At 25.5% G+C, this 20,376-nt stretch overlaps 1 protein-coding gene and 1 long non-coding RNA gene across 4 annotated transcripts in view; both read left to right on the top strand.

The window, feature by feature from the left end:
* Positions 1-7,234, top strand: part of LOC136075193 (uncharacterized) — an 18,478-nt gene extending 11,244 nt beyond the window's left edge. The window contains exons 4-5 of one of the 3 annotated variants that reach the window (XR_010635736.1): positions 1,427-2,587; positions 2,757-3,497. This is a non-coding gene — a long non-coding RNA (uncharacterized LOC136075193). Of the gene's footprint in view, positions 1-295; positions 3,498-7,218 lie in introns of those variants that run through there. The other 2 variants (XR_010635738.1, XR_010635737.1) reach the window with 2 other exon arrangements.
* Positions 7,235-11,519: 4,285 nt separating this feature from the next.
* Positions 11,520-15,649, top strand: LOC136075192 (uncharacterized). The gene is made up of 8 exons (XM_065787647.1): positions 11,520-11,725; positions 11,915-12,848; positions 12,944-13,236; positions 13,477-14,046; positions 14,315-14,641; positions 14,768-14,923; positions 15,051-15,230; positions 15,353-15,649. The coding sequence occupies exons 5-7, from the start codon at positions 14,414-14,416 to the stop codon at positions 15,078-15,080; spliced, it is 414 nt and encodes a 137-aa protein (XP_065643719.1). The 5' UTR covers positions 11,520-11,725; positions 11,915-12,848; positions 12,944-13,236; positions 13,477-14,046; positions 14,315-14,413; the 3' UTR covers positions 15,081-15,230; positions 15,353-15,649.
* The last annotated feature ends 4,727 nt before the right edge of the window (positions 15,650-20,376 follow it).

Here is a 20,376-nt window from a genome sequence, read left to right as displayed (position 1 = left end):
GGGGGAGATTTTAGATTTAATTTTCCCTGACTTAAAATTGAAATATCCCTGATAGCAATATAAATTTAACAAATTTAGCAATAATAAGGCAGCACATAAAAACAGGAAATGCTTAAGAACTTTTTATTTTAAAAAGTTAAATAAAAAAAGTTCAGTAAAATGAAGTAAAAAGCAAATTGACTTTTAGTCTCCAATGAGCAAAAAATATATTTTATTTATAAATAAATAAACTATTTTGTTACTGAATCCATCAAAAATTGTCTGACTTTTTTAAAATTTTGTTTTTTCTTTTTAGGCCATGTTGCTGGCTACCCTAACTTATACCTTCAAATAGTTGAAAAACTTACATTAAATCTTACCCTGGATTCAGTCAGACCATTTGTACTGGTTCCTTAAAAATTTTTGCTAATTGTTATTTTTACTTTTTGAGTTAGTCATAATTGCATATAATACAATAATTAAATTTTAGAAAACTTTGAACTGTCAAAAATTTAAAAAGTAACATTGCATCTAATATAATTCATAAAACTAAATATTTTCACATAATTTTTCAATTATGGGTAAGTCTCTTATCTTGTTGATCATATTGTTGAAATCCTGTTGATATAAGTCACTTTTTTATGATAAGTCAGAACTTTGCCTTACTTGGACATTTGCAAAGTTGGATTATGGATCTGTTCCTCTTCAGACTCTGAATTAATTTCTATTCTACAGAATTTTAATAAGATTAAAAAAAGAAAAAATTTTATTTTTACATTTATTTAAATTTTATGTTGTTATTAGTAGTTGCAATATTAAATAAATTTTAATCAAAAATAGAAATAATGAAAAAGACCTTACCCTACTTTTTCTTTTTTCTTTCATACATTATTCTAGTTCCTATTTGAATGGTTGAGTACTTTGATAATTTTATGTTGGTTTCGATCCGCTCTTTTAGTGTAGCCTCAAGTATGGGACCTCCAGTGATCAGGTCACTAAAGGTCTCTCTAATATCTCTAAGATCCTCAGCTTGAAATAATTTTATTCTTTTAGGTGTCAGGTTGGTCTAAAAAATGATTAAATAAGATTTTATTTAATAATTAAATTAGATTTTTTTATCAATAGGATCAATTTTAGGCTAAAGAATTTTTTACTTTATATATTTTTTCATAAAAGCAAAAGTGAAAATAAATAAACAAAAGTGAAAATAAATGAATAAAAGTGAAAATAAATAAGCAAAAGTGAAAATAAACCTAAATTGTGATTATTATTTAAATAAAAATTACTTTTATTGGTGGTGAAAGGCGTTTCATTTGTGGCGATTTAATGTTGGTTCTGACTTTGTCAAACATCTTATGAGGAGTGGTATTAATTTCAGTCAACGGTAATTTCGTTATAACTTCAGCCAATGTCGGTTCTGTGAAAACATTATTTTTATCCTCAAGAGCTTCATTCTGATTAGGTTCAGTGATAATTGTGGATTTTTTATTTTTAAAATAAGACTGCAAAGTACTACTGGCTTTTGCTGCATTAGCTCGATTATCTTGAGTGAAATAATTATTTTTAGCTGTTTCATCAGAGTGTGCCATAAGACAAGCAACTTCCTGATAATTCTCTAATTTCTGCTCACGAATACCTGTAGATGCAGATTTTCGTATGAAAGTAGAACAAATGCTACGCTTTTCAGGATTATAGTTATCTGCTTTTTTACACATGAATTGGATCTGCACATTTACAGCACTAGACCTCATTCGTTTTCCAGACCATGAAATAAAGATATTGTCAACTTTTGTTGGAATCTGGGATCTAACATTGATTATAAACGTTGTGTACCATTTAAACAATTCGGGGTCCAAAACTACAAGTGCAGGACCATGTGTATCTATTGTTTTATGTTTAAACACAGAAACTGTATAATTTCCATCTTCACTCCGTGCACCATTAAAAAACTCTTTAAGAGTTATATTTGCAGTAACGCCGGCACCGTGAGCATGCCTGATTAACAAATCAAAGATCAAATAGTCCCTCATTGTTGTGTATTGTTTTTGAGTGATATCTTGTTTAAATGAAGAAAATGTTTTAAAAAGTTTAACAGCATTTATCGCACCTTCTGATTCAAAATACTTCCACACCTCATCTGGTGTTATACGCGATATTATGATCTGGTTCCTGTCGTTTATAAAAACCTTGTCGGTCGGCTCTATTATAACTTTTTGTCCAAGTTGTTAGCATGTCCTTTATTTGAAATAAATCAGTTGAATTGCATCCAGACAATTGTAATGATGTTTTATCGTTTATTAAAAATCTACTAAAGCGTATTAATGAGAATAAATACTTTTTTATAGTTCCAGCCTTTAAACCTTTCTCTTCAAGCTTGGCAATGTATACTTTTCTAATAGTGTCAATTTCGAAATAAATGGAAATATCTTGCGTAGCGCCAACAATTTGAAAAAATCGTTTTACATCAGATACTGTTGTATCAGCTGATATAGACTCTTTTTTATTGTCTGGACCAATCAAAAAAATTTTGAATGCGTCAAGTAGAATGTCTATGGTTCAATGTAGAGTTGTTGGAGAAAAGTCCTTTGGAGCAAATAGTTTATCCTCAGTGTCACTTGATTCATTTTTTGAATAAGAAAAGTCACTGCTTGTTTTGTTAATATTCGATTTATCATCATATTTATACTCCTCAATATTGTCCAGATATTTTGTTAACATTGGTGTTGACAGATCGTCGGTGTTTTTGGTTTTTGCTGTATAACTTGGTTTTTTTGCAGTTATTTATTATACATTCCTTTGATAAGAAAACTCACGTAATTGTCCAACTTTTTTGTTAACATTGATGATGGCAAAAAAATGGTTTTTGCTGTATAACTATCAAGCATGGTAGTAACGAGCTGGTTATTGCTGTATAACTACCAAACGTGTTTGTAACGAGCATGGATAGAATCCTTGGATTAAATTACATAATTTGAAATGTGCTATTTTATTATTAATTTAGTCTTTTTATTATGCTATTTAATTATTGATTGTTGAATTTGGAAACAAAATTGTCTCTTTTTTAGACTTTTTTTAATATGGAATCCTCCATAAATTACACAACACAAAATATATTTAAATAAGAGAAGTAGGAGATATTAAACTCTTTTACGTGGCAATTTTCATTAAACTTAAATGTACTACTCGTCGGCCTTTTCGGTTCTTACTCTATGACATTTTTTTGTTTCTTTCAGTAAATTTCTGAAATTTTCATCAGTTGCTTTTAGTTTATGGGATTTAATTAAATGGATATCCATCCTTTGAACGACTGCAAAACATGATGGCAAGGGGCATAGTTTTAAATTAGTGGAATTGCTCAATTTGAACTTTGCAATTTGCTCTTTTGCGTTTTCTTTTTCAATCTTGTGATAATTTTGCAAATGCCGCAAAAGATTTAATGTTTTTCTTTTGCAATCAACTATTATACACTCATTTGAATTTGTTTTTCTAAAATAAAAATAAATGTGTTCTATTAAATAGAGTGCTCAATGTTTTTAAAAAATAGAGCAATAATAAATTAGTCAAAACACTTTTATCATGTAACATCTAATCATCAGTTGTTTTTTTAGTTTAGACAACTAAAAATTAGATAAGCGTTTTTACTAATATATATATATATATATATATATATATATATATATATATATATATATATATATATATATATATATAATCATTTATAATCAAGTAATATATGTTATATATATATATATATATATATATATATATATATATATATATATATATATATATATATATATATATATATATATATATATATATCGGAATATAATACAGTAGCAATAAAAAATATTAGGAAATAACTTACATTTTGATCTTTTGACTACATTCTTATAAATATAATAAATTTTGGTTATAAAACTTGTTTGTTAGTTTTGGTTATAATTTTATAGTTATAATATACTTAAAAATTAACAATAAATTAAAATAAAAGAAAATAATGCTTGATGTTGAGGTTTATAAACAACTAGATTGATAATAATGCGATTTTAAATACTTTAAATATTGTTTAATACCTTTGTCACATCATTTTAAAATGTGTTTAAATATTCAGTCTAAATAAATACCTTATCAAGTTCATTAACAGCTTTAACAACTTCAGAATTCTCTGTTGGAAAGACTAATTTCTATGATGATATTTTTAAAAGGTAATAAAAAATTCTAATAAATTACATACACATAAATTATATAGAGTTTTATAAAAAAAAAGATTATAAATAATGAGAATTTAAATAGGATGTTGTTTAATCTTACTTTGGCAGAAAATTTTGGTGTTGTTGTTTCCGGCTAAAAAAAATAATTTAAATATATATATATTGAGAGCTTTTTACAACTTCATAATTGGAATACCAACTTGTAAAATAAATTTTTTGAATTTATCATATCACATTTACTTAATTATCTTTGTTGAAAATAATGAATTAAGTTACATTTTAAGCTTAGCATGCAAAGAATATATTAAAACAATATAAATGTATATAAGTATATATTTCACACACAATAACACACGCAAACATATAATTAAACCAATTATATAAAACTCTTACACTGTTATACTTTAAATATTGTTTAATACTTTTGTCACATCATTTTAAAATTTGTTTGAATATTGAGTCTAAATAAATACCTTTTCAAGTTCATTTGCAGCTTTAACAACTTCAGAATTCTCTTTTGGATAGACTAATTTCTATGATGATATTTTTAAAATGTAATAAAAAATTCTAATAAATTACATACCCATAAATTATATAGAGTTTTTAAAAAACAAGATTATAAATAATGAGAATTTAAATGGGATGTTGTTTAATCTTACTTCGACAGAAAATTTTGGTGTTGTTGTTTCCGGCTGAAAAAAAATTTTAATTTACATTTCAAGTTTAGCATACAAAAACAATATAAATGTATATAAGTATTTATTTCACACACAATAACACACGCAAACATATAGTTAAACCAATTATATAAAACTCTTACATTGATTGGTATTATAGCAAAATCCACTTTGGAGTTTTCAATAATCATAGCTGCACTTTTTTCTTCAGTTTTCTTTTTTCTTTTTTTTAAAAAAATATTATTTTAGTATTTGCAATTAACAATTGTTCATAACACTAATATTACCAAACCAAAAAATAAATTATGCAAGGTTTTTCAAACTTTATACTTATAGTTAAAATGCCAATATCAACGAATCAAACAAAAATATTGCCAGCTTTTTAATGTTTTTTGCATCAATAAAGTATTCAGAGATTATTTAAATCAAAAATGTTTTGAAAATTTTTTCATAATAAAGAAATTAGGCAATAAAGTAACAATAAACAATATAAATAACCAAATAATAAAACTTACAACTTAATTGTTTGAGTTGATTTAACCTGTAAAATCAGTATTATTAATTTAGTTTTTAACTTTTAAATAAACAACTATAACAATTGAGTAATATTGGAATCAGAAAAATAAGCATAGTTTTTAGAATATATATATATATATATATATATATATATATATATATATATATATATATATATATATATATATATATATATATATATATATATATATATATATATATATATATATATATATATATATATAAACATACACACTTACTTTGGTAAAACCTTTTGATTTTGCTAGTTCCGGCTAAAAATAATAAAAGACTTAAATGTATGTATGTGTATATACATATATATATATATATATATATATATATATATATATATATATATATATATATATATATATATATATACACACACACATATATTTACATATACACATATATATATACTTAAACACAGAATATATATATATATATATATATATATATATACACATATATAAATTTAGTGTATTCTACAAAACAGAGTGCTCAATGTTCTTAAAAGATATGTAATAAGAAATTATAGTTTCAGTAGGTTCATCATGAATTCTTCAATCATGAACCTACTCATGAGAAACACTGTGTACAAGAAGAAAAAATTATATAGCTGTTCTTGATTTATATTTACACACACACACACACACACACACACACACACACACACACACACACACACACACACACACACACACACACATATATATATATATAGGCACACAGAGCTATTTGCATTTAATAAATAAACTTGAAAAAGTTTGGTTTATTACTAATGATAAAGTTATATAGGAGATATGTAATGCAATGGCATTGTATGAAATATAATATGTATTTTATCTAAGATTAATCAATTTAAAAATTTAAATAAATATTAAAATAAACAATTAAATAAAATTAATAATTAAAATAATAAATGAATAAAGAATTCTTACAGTCTTGGTCATACTCGCTTTTTATAAAAATGGTCTTTCAGGTTCAGTTGTCCTATTTTTTATTAAAAAGATGATAATTTAGCTTTATAAATTATGTTTTTTTGTCAATATATTATAAGTAGTTGCTAAATATTAATTGAGACTGACAAAAATTTTTGGAACGCCAATATTAAAGAATAAATATTGCCAGCTTTTTATATTTTCAATGTCTCAATAAAATTTTAGAGATTATTTAAATCAAACGTTTTTTACAAAGAATAAGTAAAAATGAAGTAAAAATAAACAATAAAATTAACCAAATAACTTACAACTTAACTGTTTGAATTGGTTTAACCTGTAAAATCAGTATTTATGAATTTAGTATACAACTTTTAAATAAACAACTTTAACATCTGAGAATATTCGTGTAATCAGAAAAAAAGGAGTAAGCTTTGGAAATAAGTTTCATATTTAAGTTTTATATTTAAGTTTTATATATATGAAATATTATTTTTGTTCATAATAATAATGACTATTAATTTATATTTGACAGACACTCTTTTACATTGTATACATGTATAAAATTAACAAAAAATAAATAAAGCATGTATTATAAGAATTAAAATTAAAAATAATAATGATTTATATATATATATATATATATATATATATATATATATATATATATATATATATATACATATATATTTATACATACATATATATATACATACATATATATATATACATACATATATATATATATATATGTATGTATATACATATATATATATATACATATATATATATATACATATATATATATATACATATATATATATGCATATATACATATATATGCATATATATATATATTAGGCTGCTTTTTAGGTGAGCAATGTGACATTGGACAAACCGAAATAGCCTTCTGCCGGGGGCTTCATTACCTTCATCGACTGACAAGAGCCACTCGCAACGGAGTGCTGCTACGTCAACTAAGGTTTAGCATAACGCAACAATCATTTAATTCATTATTACTCTTCTTTTACACCTTTTTATTAATGTATCAAAATTGCTAAATATGAAATCATTTGCATGAATTGAATTTATGAAAATGAACAAAAAAAGGTTAATTTGCTAGATTAAATAAAGAGTCACAATTGTAATAAAATTAGTTTAAAAGTGTTTCTTTAACTACTTTTCAATTTATGTTTCTGAGATTTATTTTCATTCGAAGTCATGAGATAAATATTATTGAGTTTAAAAGTTTTTCTAGCCTACGAAAGACATTTCCATGTGAAGAAAGGAGTTCCTCTGTCGTTTATAGCAATGGGTTAGTAAAGTTTTAATCATGGAAAAACTTTTTTTGTGTAAGTTTATAGCAAATACATTCTTTTAATAGTAAATTGTCATAAATATTTCGCTATTTATAAAACATTTTGACATATATAATGAACGGTTTCTTTTTTAACAGGCTGTTTAGCATACCTTCTGGTGGCGTCTATTTTCATAACTGATTTTAAAAAATAAAGTTCCGTAAAACTGATGTCAGTTTTTTTAAGGCGTTAAATAAAAGCTAAGAAAAGACTCACAAGCGAACACTAAATATTATAATTTTATACTGTATTATATATTTCAGATAAATTAAATTGTTGTTATTTTAAATTAAAGTTAAACCCTTAAATGTTGAATCAGAATAATCCCCGCTTAATATACTAATTTAATTAATTCACTATTAACCCTATTTTACGGGTAACATTGATTCATTGTTATAGTTAACCGTTACTGCTAGTCAATAATAAATTTATTAAAAAATTATAAACAAATCACTTATCTTGATAATAACTGGATAGCTGCATCTTGAGGAATTTTAGTGCAAATTTTAGAGCCAAACGATGCCATTTTAGAAAGCTCCAGGTTATTCTATTTTACCTTAGTTATGTGAGTGTGTTTATATTAAATTTGACGTCTTCAACGCCATTGCGAAGAAAATAAAGGCTTTAGCATTATCTTCTGAACCAGCAACAGCAGCTTCGAGGTTCGATAAGTACAGAGCACTACATGAGAGAATGAAAACCTAAATGGAAAATGAGCTAAAGAGTTTTTTTCAAGAAAAAAATTAGTCTGATGTAAAAAAATCGAGGCAACCTAATATTCCAAAAATCGCTGGCCAACGTATTACAGAACACGGTGTTGCAGATCTCAAAAAAAGAGAAGAGGTTAAGCAACTCAAATTAGCTGAAAAACTTGCTAAAAAGCGTAAAACCATCTGTAAACTCATAATGCCATTGCCAAACCCTGCAGAAAAAGAAGTAACTCAAAACATAGAACCGATTACAACACCTTCAGCCAAAAGAAGAAAAGTTAAATGCAGAAAGTGTAAAAAAGAATTGCATTCGGACATGATGTCATGCTAGAATCCAAATTGCAATACTTGGCTCTGCAACAAAACATGTTTGCCAAACAGTTTTGTAATGGGTTCAAATTTTTTTTGTTGTAAAAAATGTAAACCCTTATCCTTTTATTATTTCTATATGCTGTATAAAAAATATATAGCACATTTCTGTATGCTATATAAAAAATATATACATTTACATATATAAAAAGTTAAATTTATTAAATGTATTTTATATTGATCGGTTTTAACAGACTTTCTGCCAAAAGCGATCATTTTTTTCTAGTTTTCATATTTTTAAATACAATTAAAAACAAAAAAAATTAATAAATAATGTACTTGTTGGTATTTTTTATCTTCTTAAAAAAAAATAGTTTAAAAATTTAAAAAAATAATAAAGTTAATTGATTTTTATTGTTCGGTGATGTAAAAGTATTTTAAAATTCTACAAAGATAGAGTATTTCTAAACGCCACAGCTTTATTGCCATTATTTACAAGTATTTCACGTTTTTCACTCATATTTAAAACAATTTTTGACATTTTTAACTTCCTAATGGGAAAAAAAATTTGACCAAGTGCTATAAAAAATAAACATTTTTAATCATTTACATACGCATGTATGTAAATGGTTAAAAATATTACATTGCAAATGATTAAAAAAGTCAATATACAACTTTTTGATCTGACCTTTTTGCTAATCTCTGACCTAAATTTAAACACTTTGCTAAAGTTGATTGAATAGTGTAAAAATCTCCGGTAAAGATTCAATACAACCTATCATAATAATGAATAATAAATGCGTAACTCAAATGTTTTTGTTGTATAACGGTCACTTTAGCTCACTAATTGCCGCCATTTGATAAAAGCCAATGTTTTCCGATTCCTTTCTACACAGTAGTTTTATTAATGAAAGAAATATTCCGTAATAGTACTTGTTTTATAGTAGAAGAGACCTCATCTTATTGCAACGCATTTTTTAAAACTTTGTTTGTTTCCTATAACTCATTTATTTATTTAAAGGGTAATAAAATAGGTCTTAGTGATATATTAATTCAACATTGTAATATAAAATTAATTTTACGTCAATGATGAAAATAAAAATGGAAAAAAAAATGTTGTCGCTTAACCCACTCTGGGTCAAGTTGTTATATAACTATAACATATAACTATGTACTTTAAACAACTATGTTTTTTGTTGTTGTTGTTTGAAAAAGATTTTTTTAACTCGATTTGTTCAAATATCTTTTTATTTTCAGTAAAACCATAAAAAAACTTTGAAAACCCCACTTAGAATTTTATATCGTGAAAAAATTAAATAAGTATTTCAGTTTTTTATTTTATTACTGTTTTTATTATTTTTCTTGAGCCGCCATGTTGTTCTAATAGATATATAATGTTTAAATATTTGGAAACAGAAACTTAAAAATTATGTTTTAAATGCAGCATTTAACCCATGTTGCAATTAGCCCGTTGATAAATGCCGGTCAGTTTATTTAAGTGAATTTAATTCAAGTTAAATACGAATTAAAATATAAACTTTTATATATCTATACATATATATGTAAATTAAATGATACAAAAGTATGATAAATGAGAAAAGAGTAATCGTTTTTCTTAACTTTTTGTATTTATTCAGAAGTCTATTAAGTTATACTTTTAAACTACTTTTCACTATTTTACGCAAATATGTGTCTTAGTTACCGATCAAATGTCTGTTTTGTCGATATTGAAAACAAATTAAATATTTAATTTACCATTTTAGCTTAGAGTTCACTGTTCAATAGCAATTATGAAGTTGATCAACGAAAAGCAAAAAATCTTTACTTCTGAAAAAATTCTCATGCAAATAAAATCATACCACAAAATCATACCACAAAAATATAAAAAAAGTTATAAACATTGTACTAAACTAACACGATAAACTTTATTTCCAACATAACTTTATGAAATTTAGTTAAAAAAAAGGGTAAAATCTAAATCAAAATATTTAATAAAATAATGTAGAAATAATAAAAAAATCATAAAATGTATATAATTTTAATTTATATACTTAATAATCCTTATGTAAATATATATGTTAACATAAATATAGAAAATCTAATATTTCTTAATAAAACAATAAAAAATCTCACAGCGAAAACTCTTGGTGTTTAGAAACTGTCATCATGTAAAATTTAATCCCTTAAATTTGAGAGGGATTGAGTTCATCAGATCGTCATTACTCTTAAACGCAAAATAAAAAAGTTTTTTCTTTGCCATTCGTTTTTCATCCCTCTAATCCCTTTTTAATTTATTTCATAAACCAACCATATAAATTAAACCTAGTTTACTTTATAAGTTTTAGATAAACCTTAAACGTAAAAAAAAAAAGTAAACAAGTGGAATCAGATTGTGCTAATTAAAAAATAATTTGAAAAATCTGATCTCTTTGTAATTTAACCCTTAAACCATTTTGGTTTAAATAATCAGTATTTGTGGTAGTTGGGTTAATATTAAATATCCAATTAAGACGTGTTCAAGATTTCTTAGTAATGCGGTAGTGGTGTAGTGGTATAGCGCTCGCTTCATCAGCGAGAGGTTCCGAGTTCGTTCCCTACCACGTCCCTGGTAGTACCGCGCTCAACTTGTTTTTTCGCGCAGCGGCCTTGTTTGTCAAGGTTCGTGTTTCGGAGTTTTAGAGTTGAGAGAGGGTTGTAACCACAAGTAGCCTCCTCATCTGTAGTGGCCTTCTCGGCCTTGAGGCACGGCAGTTTCATATTGATACTTATTGGAACTTTATTCTGAGCATGCGCAGTCAACACTTGTAAAACTGTAGAAAATTTTAGGTTATTTCAATTATTTCTTGCTGAAGCTCAGGTACTCCAACTTGATTTTATTTATGTTTGATATTTCAAAATTTTTCTTAACCGAAGCGATTTGTTTCAGAGATAACTGATAAAACCTTGTTTTATAAATTTTGGTGTTGCAAATAGGATTTTCAAGGAAAACTTTTAAATTAAACGGTAAAAAATTGTTCTTAAAATTGCATATTTTTTAAGCATCTATGTTATAATAAAACGAATTTTCTGTATCTGAAAGTAAATATTTTTATTTTCATCAGTTTATTGTACTTCCTTTAAACTTAATTGTAGAGACCGATTATTTTTTTTGGGGGCTAATTTTTAATTTATCTTACATAATGCTATATTTAGATATTTTATAAACATGGACCATTTAACCAAGTTAAGTCTCATTTGCAGAATATCTGAAGAATATATAATGAAAGACTCAGTTGATGTGTGTAAAAATTCTGAAAGAATCGAAAATTTATTTTATATAAACATTAACATTGATAATAAAAATGTTCATCCACAAAAAATGTGTTGGAAGTGCTATATCATTATGAGGAACATTGAAAAAGGCTCTAGCACCAGTGTTAAAGTAGTTGAATGGCCATTACCATGTGCAGGCAAATGTTCCTGTTTCTCTAAAGATTCTGGTAGGAAAGTTAAAAAATGTAAACCTGGTCGGCCATGTATAATAGAACAAAATCAGAAAAGATGGACCAGGCCAATCATTAATAGCTTAATTGCTAGTATACCAGAACAAAATTTGTGTTTAAATGCAATTGATATTGATCCTGTATCAAATCCCCATTTAGACTTATGTATATGCAATTTGTGCAACAACATTATGTATAAGCCACTAATACTAAAAGAGTGTCATCATTCTTTTTGCTCAGTGTGTATATTTAAGGAGATTGAAGGAAAGCTGGAAACAGAAACAAAACGCTTTATTTGTAGTCAACACATTCCATTATTTACAATTGTAAGTTCTGTTAATGTAACACAGTTGATAGAGCACATTATTTTAGGTTGCAATAAGCAATGTAAATTAAAATTTGCGGTTAAAGACAATGAGCTTAAAAAATTGCACGAAGAAATTTGTATTGGTGATCAATTATTACTGACTCCGATTAGCAAAAAAAATCATGTTGGACTTGATACAACTCTAGCTGATGTATTTTTATTATAAGACAATGATGCTATTCCATGGATTGTCGAAGATGCTGCATTACATGTAATAAAGCAAAAGCTAGTTATCTCTGAATCAAACTTTATTGCATTTCCTTCCTGAGGACCTAGGGTAGGCGTATTTTTAATATATAGCAAAATAAAATAAACTGTATTATGTTTTGTTGTAATTAATAAAATATAATTTGATTTCACTTTTCTTTCTAGCCTTTGTACTTTACTTCCAACTCGATGGCATACAAAGAGGGCTCAGATGTTAGTAAAACGACAATTAAAAAAAGACATCAAGCTGTTTTAAATTCTTTAAATGTGACCTCTGGTATGGCCAGCACATCAAAACTTCAGCAAACCTCTGGTATTTTGAATTCATTCGAAGTAAAAGATCATTTTAAAATATTGAAGATGTCAGACATACCTTTATCAGTTATAAGTGCTGAAGAAATGATAAGTATGAAAGCTCATATGGGAATTACATATTCAAACATGAAGATACTTGCAAGGTAAATTAACTTCATATATATATATATATATATATATATATATATATATATATATATATATATATATATATATATATATATATATATATATATATATATATATATATATATATATATATATATATATATGTATATACATATATATTATTTTTATATATACAAACTTTAAATTTGACCAAATCAAACTAAAAACAAAATGTGAATAAATAAAAAAACAAAATGTTTAAAATTTTATTATAGCTTAAAACCAAAGATATAAAATGTGCATCAAACAAAAAGCAACGAAAAGTAGCTAAATCCTGGTCTGGAGAGGATTGGGTAGTTTGTAATGATCTGTTTAACTTTCTTTTAAAAGACTCCAGTGATTCATTTGAAGTTAAAAATGCTCCTAGGGGATACATTAAAGATCTTCCATCACATATAATAAACAAACTCAATCTTCTAAAAAAGTAAAGATAGTATTTTACATAAATGTGTGTCTGTATAAAAATGTTGTCATTTTATATACTTTTTTATTAAAAGTTTATTTATTTTCTAAAATCATTTTAAATTCAATTACAAATTAAATAGAAAAAATTTGCTACAGCATTCCAATAGAAAAAATGACAAAATTCACATTAAAATTGGTGATGATTATGGTGGTGGATCCTTTAAGATGTGTTATCAAATTGTGAATGTTGATAAGCCGAATGCCAGAAGAAACACAAATGTATTTAGTATTTTTGAAGCAAATAAATACAAACCCAACCTTATTGTGGGTCTCTTAATGTTTACACAACAAATTAATCAATTGCAGTCACTGTGTTAGAAGTAGGTTTTATTTTATCATTTTGTTTTTAATGTATTTAGATAAATAAATTTTAATCTACTTTAAAAAAAATTATGCAGATTTGCAAAAATTCATTCAAAAAGGTCAAATACCAAGGTTTGCAAAGTATTGTAACAATGTCATTGATTCACCAATTTTCAAAATTCCTTTAACACAAGTATTTTTATAATATATATATATATATAGTATATTATATTTTTACTTATTTATATCATTTTAATATTGTTTTTATTGATTTAATGAATCTAGGTTGGCATTCCGTCGTTGCATATCTCATTAGGAATTTATCTTAAATTTTTGCTGCTGGAAGATGGCTGTCATCTCATAGATATAAAAATTGCAGCTAAAATGTGTTTAAGAAATAACACTGTAAACAACAAAAGTTTTGATGAGTATATTGCACTTCAGTTGAAAATATATGAACAAGAAAAAATTATTTCTGAATATTGTGAAAAAATAACGCTAATTCATGAAGCAATGGCAACACAAGTTCTACGTTCTCCTGAAAATAAAGAATATCTTAATGAAATTTTTCAGCCCAGAGTAGTTCATTTTATGGAGAAGAAAAATGCTAAGGTATAATAAGTTAATATTTGAAATAATGAAACAAAATACTCTATAGTTTTATGTGAATGAAACATTTATCAATGTAATAGCAAATGCTTCTGTGTGTGTGTTTATGTAGTGCTGTTTTTTATATAGCTTATTGAATTAGAAGAGTTAAAAACTAAAACATTTGAAAAATCGCATGGACCACTTGTGAAAAAGCTTGATGAAGTTCTATGTGGACTTAATGTTCAAAGACAAGCTTACTATGGAAAATGCTTTATCGGGAATCATGTTCATAAAATGTTAAAGGTTTTTCCATACATATTTTTGCATACTTGTAAATATAAATTGTATAAATATTTTTGTAAATATATAATGTATAGAAGTACTAATTCTGTAAATTATAAAATTTATTTTTCATCTATTAATTAAACAGTGTCCTACATCTTTGCAATTCGATACCTAAGATAGTAACAGATCTTGGACTTATTGATACAGATGTACATAACGAGGCAAAGATCTTAAGTGAGAAATTTGTAAATTCTCCAAATACGGTACATGCTACAACTTTATGAATTCAAGTGAAATAATTAATAATATTCATTATTAGAGTTAGGTAAAAATACATATTAATAAACTGTTTGTATTAAGTTACTTGTATTAAATTTCTTCTTGCTTGCATAATTATTCTTACTTTGTTTTTCACGTTTTTTAATTTAATTTTTTTTTTGGAATCAGAAGGAGTCATTGGAGAATTAATGAGTTACTTTCGTAAAACATGGCCCAATGAGTCCATTACGCCAAAAATGCATTTATTAGAAAACCATTGTGTTGATTTCATTAGAAATTGGGGTTTAGGTCTTGATATTTATGGAGAGCAAGGCTTAGAAAGCATGCATGCTGAATTCAATAGTATGAACAGCACCTTCTGCCATATGAAAGGAAAACAAAGACTACAAAGTATTCTGTCCAATCATTACATCAAAAACTCCCCAGAAGTTTTGGAAATTCGTCCAACAATTCAAGAAAGAAAAACTTATAAAAGAAAAGCCTTGTGATGTTTCATAGATAATTGTATATACGATAGTAATTGCATAACGACTTAATTTTAATGTTTATTGTTAAAAATATGTATATATATATATATATATATATATATATATATATATATATATATATATATATATATATATTTCCAAATATAATAAATATTTAGTATAATAAATAAGTAATATTTTGTATACTAGACAACAAAGAATATTTCATTTTATATTTATTAGATTGTTATTCCTTAAGTTTTTGCGGACATCTTAGAAAGTTTCTATAGTTACTTTCGGAAGTTTTAGGGGGAAAACATATATTTTTATTTTACGAAAAAAGTATATAAAAAAAAATAATCAGTTCTTCAAAATTTGACAGAATCTCCAAATGCCTTAACTCCTTCTCTTAAACATTTCAGCTTTTGTTAAAAAATTTATTTAAGTACTTATTTATCAAGAATTACTGACTTCCCTAAAATTTTTAACTAAAAAAACTGAAAAGTTCTGGATCCTATAAAATAGGGATAAATGCTTTTTATATATATATATTTTTTATTGAAAACTAGTATAACCTAATATTTATTAAAATAGAAAAATTTAATAAACTATTTTTATCAATAAGTATTTAAAATTTAGTTGTTAAAAAAAAGTGATTTTTATGTGTTTTTTTTGCGTTCCGCATCTTTATTGAATAATTAACCAAATAAATATTTGTCAATGCGCCTGCCCAGAATAAAGTTCTATTACGAAACTACCGTGGAGGAGGTCAATAACAAAAAAAAACAAAAAAAAAATTTGCAACTAATGTCAAACTATTTGGAAAAAAGCTAGTGATATGGCATATTCATTACCATCTCTCTACAATTTCCTAACGACTGTAATCAAGCTTTTGAAGCGAACGTCTGAAGCATGTGATTGCCCTATTTCCCAAATTGGAAAGCCTTTAAACTTTATAAAAATCGTCCTTTAAGGTTCCTAAAGGGATTCAAAATAAATCTTAAACATGAAATATCTTTCAAGCCTGTAGCTTTTTTAAATCCTTGCTTTCCATTAACAGAAAAAAGATGCGTGCAAAATGTAGCTCCAATCATTTCTGCTACTCGCAATAAGACGCTAAAACTGGCTAGTTTTGGTCAACATAGATTATGTTGAAACAGATTAAATTGAATTATCTGAGATGAAGGCAAAGGTTTTCTTCCAAGAGAAAAAGTCTTTACATTTTGAAAATAAATAAAATCAATTTATACTAATACTTATTATTTCTCTTTTATTATTACACATTATTAAATGTTAGTTAAAAGTTATTACAATCAACAGTTTACATTATATCTGGGTTTTTTCTTAATAGTTCAACAACCTGCACTTAAATCTTAACTAAAATCTGGTTATTTAACTTTATTGTCCCATAATCTTAATAAAATAATTAAAGATTTCTTTCAGCATCCCGTTCTCAACTTTGCAACTACAAAAGGAAAAACTGAAGAACAAAAACATATTATTTATTGCAAAAATTTGGAGGATTCAAGTAACAAAGTACTAATAGAGATCAAAGCTATAAGCAATTGCAAAACTTGAAATTAATGATAGAGAAACATTTTTGAAAATAATTTTGGCTGTTATTAAGTTTAGTGACAAGATTGACAAAACAAGTAGCGCTTAACAAAAAAATGCTTAAAAGGTTAAATAGCTTTTATTTTTGCCATAAAGAATTTATTTTACAAAATTAAACTTTTACAAAATGTATATAAATGGCTGGGGCAAGAAGAAGACAAATTCAGCCCTATCGCCAAGCACCTTCAAAACAAGAATATAAATAACAAAAAAATGTATTACCGTTATCAAAATATAATATATGCATAAAATACATATATAAATGCAAATATAAAAAATACTTTACATGTAAATATATAATTTTTTTTTTAATAATTTCTATTTATTAAGAGTTCGAATTTAAAAATAACTAAAAATGAGATAAAACATGAACATCAAAGAAAGGTAAAATACCAATTCAGATTAAAATAAATAAATACGATCAAAAATAAAGTAAATAACAAGTAATTAATAGGAGTGATTACTCCTATTTAAAAGTTTCAGAAGAAGTCTAGTTCGTTGTCAATTATCAAAAGTTTAATTTTTATTTTATTTTTAAATTGATCAAGGGGAGGAATTTTTTTTAACTCATTATCCAATAACGTGTTCCATAATTTAGGTCCTCTGATTGCAATCGAGAACTTAGTAGCGGAATAATATGCTTTTGATTGAATATAACTGTTATTAGAAAATCTTGTTGGGTATAAATGATTTGTTTTTCAAAAAATGAATTAAATAAAATGGGTGCCATTTTATTACCTCCTTAGAACATAAATATAAGAATATGATATAAATTAAGTTGAAATACGTCGAGTATTTTGAATTTATTAAAAATAAATTAAGTGTGCGAGAAGTGATCCACATTTCCAATAATTCTTGCAGCGTGTTTTTGTTTAATTGAAAGCTTTTTATTTTTAGATTACATTAATGCTGCACAAAAGCAGCGTTACCGTAATTTAGATAGCAATGAATAAAAGAAAAATAAATAAATTTCAAAAAAGTTTGGTTTAACAACTGTTTGGCTTTATATAAAAGGCCTATATATTTTGAGATTTTATTATGGATTATACGTATGTGCTCTTTCCACGTTACATTTTCATCTAAAACTACACCTAGAAACAACAAAGAACGCTCTCTTTTGATATAAGAATTATTAATAAAAAGCTTACGAATTTTTAAAGAAACGTTGTCTTTATCATGAAAACGATGGAGGAAAGTATATTTTGTCTTTTTAATATATATGGACAATTTATTTGATATAAACCATTCACTTAGTTTCGCAAGCTCTTTGTTCATTGTTGCAACTTAAATATTAATATCTTTATTAGAATAAAATACATTCGTATCGTCGGCAAATAAAATTGAGTTTAAGATATTGAAAAATTTACTCAAGTTATTTATATAAATGAGAAATAAAAGAGGCCCTAGAATTGATCCTTGGTTCTCAAAACAGAGTTAATAAACGTCAACTCATTGATGCCATTGATTGAAATTCTACCTGAAACATACGAGAATGTCAAAGCGTTAAATATTATTCAAGTGAATGATGTGGAATTTTACATTTCATTTAATCTAAAAATGGGTAGAATCATTTTTGGATTTCAATTCCGATTGAGCAAGATATTCTAATAGAATGCGGATCTTTAAGATCTTTGGCACATTGAAGGAAAGATAGGTCAAGTTTGTTGCTAATGGCTCAATTTTAAACTTTGCCTAAAATTTGTAAATGTAATCTAAACACTGTTAATCAATATGGGCAGTGCTCGTTTTAGATGCGACTCCCCCAATCGAACTCTATCTTCTTCGTGGAATTGATAATCATCTTTTCGAAAAACTTATAGACTTGTTGCCTGGAGCCAAAGAATAACCAGTTGAGTTGTTTCACCTCCAGCCGTACCATGGCGGACACTTTAGAAGCAATGATTATTGTAAATTTTTTAAAAAACAAAGTGTTGAAAAATGTTGAATTTTTTTTTAAACAAATGGTTGAAGAGTTTTGCGTCTATGTAGTCTTTAGTTTTACTGAAACTCTAAGAAATTTCTAAAAAGTTATTTATTCATGTTTTAAAACAAGGCTTTCTTTTAGCGTTGTTCCAAAAAATGAAGATAAATTAATATTCCAAATTAATTTTAAATTCTAGTTATTATCCAAATAATAATCTATTTTAGCAGGTAAATCAAAGGGTCTGTTTTGAGACGAATTGACTTGACAGGCGTCAACATCAATTATCTTTAATTGTAGATCAACGTAACTTTTTTGCAGTTTATGAGTTGACTAAAATAATCAGTTTTTTCCTTTTCTTTGTCAGTCTCTTTTTTTTTTTTTTATTGGTCTTTACTTTTTCATCTACCGTTTCTTACCTATTGGTCACTTCATCTTTATTGTTATTTTATTTTTCAAATTGCTTATTTTCTTTCGTTTGGTATTTCCACAATTTTGTATCCGCAAACACTAGTTAGATCATTTTGTGTTCCACCTTCACTTTAGATTGACATTAAAAAAATCACTCATTTCTAATTATTTATTAAGTATATATCGGTTTGTTATTATTTGTCTCATTTTTCTTAAAAGTTTATTTCCATTTTTTCTTTTCACTTCATTTCTTTTTTAGCTGGATCTTTTGAAAAAACTTTACAAAAATGAGCCTTGTCATCGAAAACCATGATGCATTTCACAAAAATACAAATAAATGTTTTGGTTCCTAATAAGATAAATATTTATGTGTATTTATAAATATATACTTTTATACAAAAAATTATAATTATTATTGCAGAAATTTGTTTTTTCAATCACAATATGTGGTGTGTATAAGTGTGTGTTTGTTTGTGTGATTGTGTATGTTTTTGTGTTAAAAACGATATTATGTTTTATAAAAAATGCATTTTTCATATCAGACTGTTAATTATTTAACTGTAGGCTTAAGTTTTGATTTTTACCTAAATTAATCTCGAAAATATTTTTATTTAAATGTTTTTATGCAGAGCAATGTTTTTAAGTTCAACTTTTAAAGATATTATATAGCCTGAACTGTAAATAAGATGTATTTCGTATTTTATTTGTAACATAAATAAGGCGGCTTTTATTTATAGTTCAAATTATTTTCAAACATAAAAGATAGAGAATTAAATATT

This window comes from Hydra vulgaris, chromosome 01 (assembly GCF_038396675.1).
Source record: "Hydra vulgaris chromosome 01, alternate assembly HydraT2T_AEP".
Classification (NCBI taxonomy): Eukaryota; Metazoa; Cnidaria; class Hydrozoa; order Anthoathecata; family Hydridae; genus Hydra; species Hydra vulgaris.
The sequence above is the reverse complement of the archived record's forward strand: the minus strand, read 5'-3'. Positions and strand labels throughout refer to the sequence as shown.

Coding starts and splice junctions, on each gene's coding strand:
- LOC136075192 (XM_065787647.1), top strand. CDS start 14,414: ATGTGTTTAAGAAATAACACTGTAAACAACAAAAGTTTTGATGAGTAT. Junction 14,642..14,767: donor TGGAGAAGAAAAATGCTAAG/GTATAATAAGTT, acceptor TTTTTTATATAG/CTTATTGAATTAGAAGAGTT. Junction 14,924..15,050: donor ATGTTCATAAAATGTTAAAG/GTTTTTCCATAC, acceptor TTAATTAAACAG/TGTCCTACATCTTTGCAATT.